Source organism: Haliotis asinina, chromosome 15 (assembly GCF_037392515.1).
Source record: "Haliotis asinina isolate JCU_RB_2024 chromosome 15, JCU_Hal_asi_v2, whole genome shotgun sequence".
Taxonomy (NCBI): Eukaryota; Metazoa; Mollusca; class Gastropoda; order Lepetellida; family Haliotidae; genus Haliotis; species Haliotis asinina.
In genome coordinates this window covers 29,970,454-29,979,464 of record NC_090294.1, presented here as the reverse complement: position 1 = coordinate 29,979,464, position 9,011 = coordinate 29,970,454, and the positions used below count along the sequence as shown (strand labels likewise).

The 9,011-nt window shown below is 39.0% G+C and overlaps 1 protein-coding gene across 1 annotated transcript; it reads right to left on the bottom strand.

Annotated features, from left to right (window-relative positions):
• Window positions 1–2,710: 2,710 nt before the first annotated feature.
• Window positions 2,711–7,128, bottom strand: LOC137266457 (uncharacterized). The gene is made up of 2 exons (XM_067801955.1): window positions 6,895–7,128; window positions 2,711–4,033 (listed from the first exon to the last, which is right to left on the bottom strand). The coding sequence occupies exons 1-2, from the start codon at window positions 7,061–7,063 to the stop codon at window positions 3,336–3,338; spliced, it is 867 nt and encodes a 288-aa protein (XP_067658056.1). The 5' UTR covers window positions 7,064–7,128; the 3' UTR covers window positions 2,711–3,335.
• Between the last annotated feature and the right edge of the window lie 1,883 nt (window positions 7,129–9,011).

Genomic DNA, 9,011 nt, shown 5'->3' with positions numbered 1-9,011 from the left:
GACCCACTTATGAGCTCTTTAGTGACAGGTTTTTCACGGCAACGGGAATGAGGCCTATTACCTTTGATCACGATTTAGAGATATGGTTCAAAGTTGGCATTCAGATACAATGTATGCGATGTTGGAATAGTCACTTGATTGGTCAAACTGTATCCATTAACCGGTATCTTTCAAAATGAAATATAAGAGTCTGCTGATTGGTCAAAATTGTGGTAATTAACCATACTCAACAACTGACCAGTGTAAACCCATGACGTCCATGTTGCTCTCCAAGAGCAAAGTCCAGTGTAAACATGTGCGACGTCGCCATTGAAGTTATGCATCAATCATTAGGTAGACATGACAGTGAGTGGCTGAGTGAGTGAGTGAGTGAGTGAGTTTAGATTTTATTCACATCATCCATATTGTGACTAAAACAGGGTATAGATTCATAATGATATAATAATAATGAACATGTCCAGGGCGTCCTGGAAAATGATGCTTTTAAGCTTCTCTGGAATAGGCCAATATACAGCCTGAGACGAATTCCAGCCAACAAACCTGATCTTGTCCTTTTTGATAAAGCCAATGAAATTATTTACATCATTGAATTTTCTGTCCCTTTTGACAGCAATGTGATTGGCAAGATTCAGGAAAAGCATGATAAATATGCAGACCTCGCCTTTGAAATGTCTCGCTTGCATCCCAAGTACACAGTCGTCAGGCTCCCCATTGTTCTCGGTGCCCTTGGTTTGGTACCTCCTGATCTCTTGGCGCAGATCAGGAGAGTGCCCGGGTTCTCCACTGGGAGCACAGCCCTTCTGACAATCTGGGTAATGCAGAAGGCTGCAGTGTTGGGGAGCCTCCATATTCTTCGGAAAGTTCTTGGTGGGTTCGACTAGGCAGTGTTTCCTGGGAGAAGTCCCATTCGCTGTCTGGGCTGCGTGTAGAGGGGGCGAGGGCCCTGAGCTGATGATGAGCTTGATCAGCCTGACTGTGCCAGGATCACCCGAACCCTCTCTGCTGCATTTTCATTCTAATCTGTAAAAAATTATAATGATCAGATATTAAACTAGACGATTATGAGGAAGACAAAATATGAGGAAGAGAAATAAGAGAGAATTGAATATTTTGATGATATGATATACAATTATGAAATACAACATATCATAATATAGTCCGCTTTCGAATTCTAAATTTAATTTTCTGAATCCCAGCAGATGATTAATAAATTAATGCTAGCATATTTGTGAAAATGTTGCTAAAATTACTGTTTTGTTCAGCCGTGGATCATTACATTTTATGAAGAGATAACATTCTGTTACAGTGTGCTTGTGCATAATTAATGACTCAGTTGTTTGTCCTTGACTATTAACTTCTACATATGTAAATAATATTTTTGTCATTTGTTCGGCGTGATCAGTGGTTTTAATATTTACTCGAGACACTACACAAGAATAGCTATGAATCTAAATAGATGCATTTATTCAAAGTGTTTCCCAATATGTATTCCTAAGCTACTACATAGCAGGATATTTTGAATTATTCAGCTCTATTTCTCATTGTCATAATTGTGCTAAGGTTTTGGGACCCATTCATTATCAAGAAAAGGTCGGAGTAGCTTACAACCAGCCCTCCTTATATTAAGTGATGTTGTTGAATTATCTGTGGACAATGTGAACTACAGTTGAGGCGAGGTCCCGTCTTCTCCCTCTTATGTCAATTAATTATTCCCCTACACATTCACCAATTCACCCCTTCGAGTGAGTGTGAGTAAGTTTAAAGACACACCCACATTTCGAAAGCGTATTATAATTGAACAATTCAAATCAAGAAGAAAATCTGTAGGCCATCAGAAAGGAATGATTCCACCATCATGATAACTGAGTAGTTGTGTAAATGACGATCATCAAACGCCATCTCCATGTACACGTATTATAGGGTAGAGTTATTCAAACAGTTCTTTTTGACAGTTGTGTTTGAACAAATGTAATCTAGATGAATCCATTATTGCACGAGCTGGAACGGACATATGGAATGTACATTTGGGTATGCTTAAAGGCACATGTAGCTGGAAGGTACATGTAGACAAGCTGGAATGTACATGTGGACATGATGGAACATTCATGTAGACAAGCTGGAATGTTACATGTAGGCATGCTGGAACATTGATGAAGACATGGTGGGTGCAACACAGTGAGATGTCAGCTACGTTTCGTTGTGACAATAGTTCTCAGTATGTTATTAAGTTAGAACCTAATGTACTATCATAACATTGTGAATATGAGTGAGCATGAATGCAACAAGAGAATGTATTATTACATGATACCTGTTCACCAGTAGATTGTTTTGCTGTACAGATGACATTATCGTGCAGCATAAAAAAACAGACTGGATTCAAATTCAAATATATGGTACTCTGTATGAATGCCATTACACGCTGCCATAGCTCCTCTTTATTGACAGTTCATATTGTCTGTGGATTCATCAGAGCACAGTGGCAATGCTACACTTTGTATTTGTTCCTCTGTTTTCAAGTGGTTAGATATATACCGTCTCTTCAAGTGGAGTCAAACTTGGAGTGAGCAAGCCTTGAGGGCGTGTGAAATTTAAATTGACCTCTTTATTCTTATGGTTAATTTATGACAATGTCTTTTTTATTCATCAGGAAATGAAACATAATGAGTTTACACTATGTATATGTAAGCGTCAAATGTTCCATACACTCACATGAATTAAATCTTTTATTTCCTTTATTGTACAGAATGCAACACAGTTCCGTCTTTGTGCACAGATGTACACGTAAAATATAAAATGCGTTTGACATTGTTGCAATATTGTACAAAATGAGGAATATTTAAAGTTTTAATAAGATTCTAAAGAGAGAGAGGTGCCATCGGTGTAGATTGATTCATACATTCGTCCATAATAGAAGAACCAACAGACCAGTAACATGGTCATAATACAATGCTCATCTGTATATTTGAATTTAACATACATCCTTTGAACAGAATAATGTCTTCACGTCTGCATTATGAATAATAACATATATGAAAACGAATCGTCGTACAGCTAACAAAGTGCAAACGTCGAAATATTACCAACAAGCGATTAATTACCAACCTAACATTTCTCACTGGTGAACAAAGTGTACTTGCATTTATACTGGGTAAAGGAACACATGAAATCCCAGGACTGCCTAGTGCTCCTTATGACACGACAGCGACGTGACCGGCGCCGGGTAACCTAGTGGTTTCACTCGTCACACCAACCATCCGGGTTTCATGTTCATTTCAGGCGTTCCCCGCCGTGATGTAGCTGGAATATTGCTAACAGCTGCGTAAAACGAAAGTCACTTACATCGGTGTGAAGGAAGAACCAACTGCAGAATACACCTTTTCGACTGGAATTTTCAGAGGATTCTTCGAGTACATCAAGGTAAAGGTGCGCTGACAGATAAATCCAATTTCTCCATATAAGGCAATCGCCGCGTGATTCTCGGCGTATGGATACACAACCATGTCGTCTCCTTCCGGGACTTCATCATAAAGTGTTCTGAAGAGTTCGTATCCCACGTCATCATTATCAGCGTACGTTGGTCCCAGTTTCCATCCCTTATTGGCTTTCTGAAGAACACCATAACCGATGACGTCATTAGAAAATGTATCCACAGCTATGTACACAGAGGTTGCACTTGCAATGATGCATTTATGAAAGAAAGTAGTTCTCTTGACTGGATGTATCCGTGCATCGTACTCCTCGACACGTCCAAGGAGGGCGCCAGTTACCGGAAGTACGCGAAACTTTGTGTCCAGTAAAAGTGGAATCTTGACATTCATCTTTTCCTTTGTCAGCATTTGCATTTCATGTAAGGGTTTGAAACCTTCTTGAAATGTAGAATTCAGTGCCATGATTGATGTGTTTTTCTCCCTACATTTTGATAGCAATGTTGCTTTCAGTTTCTTCCCGATCATTTGATTTCGATAGTCTTCATCAACGACGAGACATCCTGCGTGAGAAGCATTATCCTCGAAGTCAAACACGGTACAGCAACCTAAATGTATGAAGAAAATACACGTGACTGAATGACTGATTTAACATTCAAAGTAATATCCTTAATTGTTCTGTTCTGAGAGTAAAGTGAGTGAGTTTAGTTTTAGGCACCACTCAGTCACATTCCAGCAATATTCCAGCCATATGTAAATAATCAAGTCTGGTCCACATAATCTAGTGATCAACATGAGTATCGATCTACTGCTGGATACGACATGTGTCAACCAAGTCAGCAAGCCTGACCACCCGATCACGTTAGTCGCCTTGTACGATAAGCGTGGGTTACTGAAGATCAATTGTAACCAGGACCTTCAAGGGTCTTTTGAAAGTTGAGCACAACATACATTAAACGTGAACGTAGACGTCGTGCAAATTATAGAATCGACGTCGACACTATGACAGGTAGGACCAGCATGTAATAAGATGACAGTACAGAAACATACCTTATAGAAACGATCTACAGATCAGTGGCATCTAAAGCGAGGCCATGCTAGTGACCAAAGGGACTTACTTCTGTTAGCTGCTTTTTTACCCTAGCAGTATGTACAACATATATTTAGCCACTAAGGATGGAGAGGAATCGGAGCTAAACACAGCGGTATATGCAGGTCATGCAAGTAAGAATACACGCGATGAAAAGTGCATTGCGGCTTCGTTGTATTCATGACTTCCTCCAATGAATAACGTGACCTCCACTATTAAAGGCATTATCATTTTCTGTTAGTTTGGTCGTGACTCCAGAAATGATTTTTTTTCCATGTTGTAATTAGATTTTATTAGCGGTAAAAACTGGGTAAATATGGGAATAGTGTTATTGTGGTTATTGTTAGAGTGACCTACTAAAGAGGTCGTGATTGCAACACAACGTCTCCTCGTGGACAGGAGAACGTGGTGGAACACACTAACAGGAAGTCGTCGCCATTGTACTTGTCCAAGCTCTTGCAAGGTCAGATTCAACCCTCCATCTCATCCCAAATGTGTTTGAATGCAATCAAGCCGTATATAATGACGGAAGTGCGTCAGAACTGTAGTAACGGTTGGTTGTAGCGTTGTCAAAACAATACTGAATAACAGTGTTCAGAAACGGTGGCAAACTTCGGAAAAACGAGGCTTGGTTGTTTATGGATCAAAGGTTGAACATTTCAACTTATTATAATTACTTGGGTTTATTATTTTCCAGTAGGCTTTCATGGTCAAAGGCTGTTCAAAATTTGGTTAATAAAGCAAAAAATGCCTTATGTTCAATTAAACTTCTTACTTTTAAACTTAAGAATATCTCTCCGGTAGTTATGTTCAAAATGTTTGATATACAGATCAAACCAATCATATTATATACTTCTGAAATTTGGGGGTATCAAAAATGGTCATCAGTTGAGAAATTACATACTAGGTTTTGCAAGTTTGTTTTGGGTCTGAGTCACAGAGGTACTAATGTTGCTGTTTTAACAGAATGTGTTAGGAATGATATATATGTTGATTCTTTGTTTAATGTTATAAAATATTGGATAAGATTGCTTGAAATGCCAGTAGATAGATATCCTAAGCAGTGCGTTTATCATGTTAGGAATATTTTGTTTTCTTATGGATTTGGTTTTGTGTGGGAGAATCAAGGAGCTGGATTTAAAGATGTGTTTTTATACAATTTTAAGGAAAGGATAAGAAACTGTCATACTCAGTCAATTATGGCTGATATACATGTATATTCCACATTACATTTATACCCTAAACTTAAAACCGTTTTCTGCTTAGAAAGTTACCTTGTAAACATAAAATCAAAAGAAGCAAGGCGCAGGATTACTTTGCTTAGACTAGGTGAATTACCTATCTATAAGAATATTGGTCGATATGATGGTATTTCTCGTCAATTTCGCTTTTGCCATGTATGTCATTCAGATTATATAGAAGATGAATTTCACTTCCTTTATAAATGTCCATTGTACAAATATATAAGAGTTAAACACTTTGATAATATCCCTTTGTACATAAATGAAGACATCATTATCTATAATCTCCAAAGTAAAAATCAGTCTGTTTCGATGTCCATTTCAAATTTTGTGAAAGAAGCCTAAAACATTCGAAATAGATTTGTGACATAATTGTAAGCATGCACCTCTAAGCATCATTTTGTGTATATTATTCTGTACGTGGGCCAACGGCCTTATTACTGAATAAAGGAATTGAAAAATTGAATAACAGTACCTCGACCTTTGGTACAAACTGCTTTCCAAACCATTACGCTGACTACTCTATCGCTCAAACACATCCTCTGCGTTTAGTTCCATGTATCGTGTCTCCTCACTTATCTCATCCTAAACGTTAAGCACGACGAAAAGGAGTCAAGACAGGTCCTGTTTATGGATGTCTGTGTTGGATATCTGAAGTGTGAAGACGATTCCTGGTGGCCTGTGTCAACTCTTTAATTCTACTAGCGGATATTACAGACACAAATCGGGGCGGTGGGGTAACCTATTGGTTAAAGTGTTTGCTCGTCAAGTCGAAGACTTGGGTTCGAATACACACATAGGTACAATAAGTGCAGCCCATTTCTGGTGTTCCCAATCGTCATATTGCTGTAACATTGCTTTGACATCACACGAAGACCTTTGGCGATCGACCACTGCGCCCATCTGTTTTGATCCTCCGACAGTATTGTTTTACGAATTTAGTCCATCATGAGAAACACACACACACACACACACACAGAGAGAGAGAGAGAAAGAGAGAGAGAGAGCATATCGGTTGAAAGTGTGAGAAAGGTTTCGAGAAGGTACTTGAATTCTAGACGGTTGTCTTCATAAATCCCGCAATATTATCCAAACAGGCAATTGTGCAACTTTCTCCAAGCAAGCTTACTAGACTCACCAACAATCTTGCCGTCGACTCCCTCAGCTCCCCACCATCCTGATGGATTGGCCACAAAGGCAGTTTGGAGATATTCGAGGGACAGGTTCCATCCTTCTTTGTTGACCAGCTCAGCCACACGTTGCATTTCAGAGCGGCATATCAAACGTCTGATGAGATAGCCAGCCATCGTCAGTGGTAGGCGTGGGGACAGAGTCGGTCGCGTGCAGGCAACTGCTTCGAATCTATGAACTGAGAATTGAGAATATTATGACCCACGTGATGAAGATAAATATGGTAACAGGCCCATACGTGTGCGACGTCATTCAGACCTTGATCACATGAAAACACTCATGTATCTATTAAACCAAAACGGAATGCCACTGACATTTAATGACGGAAAACATAACACTAACTCAGTCACTCAAGTACCCTGATTTCTCTCCTCCAGAAATTGGTAGCGCCGTGTGAAAATTCAACAGATGAAGGAACCCATTTTGACTGCACAGCGATGATATTTGCGGTTGTATTGTCGGTCCGATGTTCAAACCTGCCTGACGAGCTTTCTTACAAGTTGACCTGTCTACTCATAACCCTGTCTTCCAATTACCATTGTTACAAATATTATGCAAAAAGATCTTCAGCAGTATTGCTGTCAGTTTTGCATAGACATTAGAAGAAACCACAAACACCAATAATTAAAAAAAACATACTGTAGCTTTTCGACCTTATTTTCAAATACAGAAACCATTATAAAAATTCAAACAAATTAAGCCTCGATTTACCTGAAACGTCGTACATGGAGTGCCTTGAAAAAGAGCACGGGATCACGGAAAATATGTGATATTCGTGACTGAATCCAACCAGGCGATCTAAGAGGAGTAGGATAGGCTCCCACAATTCACGTTGTGTTCTTTCTAGTCTTGCTTCATCCTCGACATGGGAGGGATAGGCAGTATGTTACACACTTACATACAGTCTATGAAATCTTTTCTTGCATCTAAAATTTAAGAAATTCTATTGAGTTGGCTAGACTAACCTTTGTGTAAATCTAGATCGTGTTTGTTTTCGTATTATACGTACATTCTACATTCTGGTACAGGACAAGAATTATGTAAGCACAACTATAGCATTGCGTAGGCTAGAAAATACAATGCGTTCAAGTCATAGATTCTGTTATCTACTTTAAAAATCGCATTCACTAACTCTGTGTGTGTTTATTCAACCAATATCCATCTATGATCTTCAAAAAGGTTACTGTTCCAATAACTATACGGAATTTTGGTTTGGTTGTTATTTAACGTCACACTCAGCAATATTCCAGCTGTATGGTGGCAGTCTATAAATAATCTAGTGTGATCCAGACAAGCATATATTGACAATAACATAACCAGTACACACAAATAGATTTGTATTCACAATTATCTCTGTTATGTTTCATTTAAAATTTGCACACTTTACGGCAAGTAATAATCTGTATTTGTCTCAAAATTCATTACGTTAGATAGTTTAGTAGGCCATTACGTTCAGACATTAAGCTGATGGGTTAAGCAGTCTACACGAGTGACACATCCACTGCGAGCAGTGATGATTCCTGGAGAGAACTGGACTAACGGGATCCGATGGTCAGGCTCGCTGACTGAGTTGACACATGTCATAGGTTCCCAATTGCGCAGATAGATGCTCATGCTGTTGATCACTGGATTGTCTGGTCCAGCCTCGATTATTTACAGACCAGCGCCATGTAGCTGGAATATTGCTAAGTGCGGCGTAAACTTAAAGTCAATCACTCATTCACTGGAGAGAACTGGCTCCGAACAATCTCTGCAATCTGCAGCAAAGAGATATGTGCTGGTGAAGGCGTTCATCATCAAACAGTGTGGAAGGACAGGGTTGTGTGTGAGCTCTATATGTCGAACATTGTCAGACAGATCCATGTAAACATTACATATGCAGTGAATGTGCATTCCGTGGGAAGTGCATGTTCCTATTGTGAACCATTGATAATTGTAATCAGTATTGCGTATGAATTCAGAAAAAAAACTTTTTCTATTTTTTGGATGATTATAAGTGTCATCCTGAGGTAACTGAATATCGGTACCAGTAATCGAGTAGTAATACCAATGTGAGAAAAACAT

What these genes read in the sequence shown, in the direction of transcription:
- LOC137266457 (XM_067801955.1), bottom strand. Translation starts at nt 7,063, where the DNA reads ATGGCTGGCTATCTCATCAGACGTTTGATATGCCGCTCTGAAATGCAA. An exon ending in AGTCGACGGCAAGATTGTTG is followed by an intron (nt 4,034 to 6,894) that starts GTGAGTCTAGTA and finishes TCATACATTTAG; the next exon opens with GTTGCTGTACCGTGTTTGAC.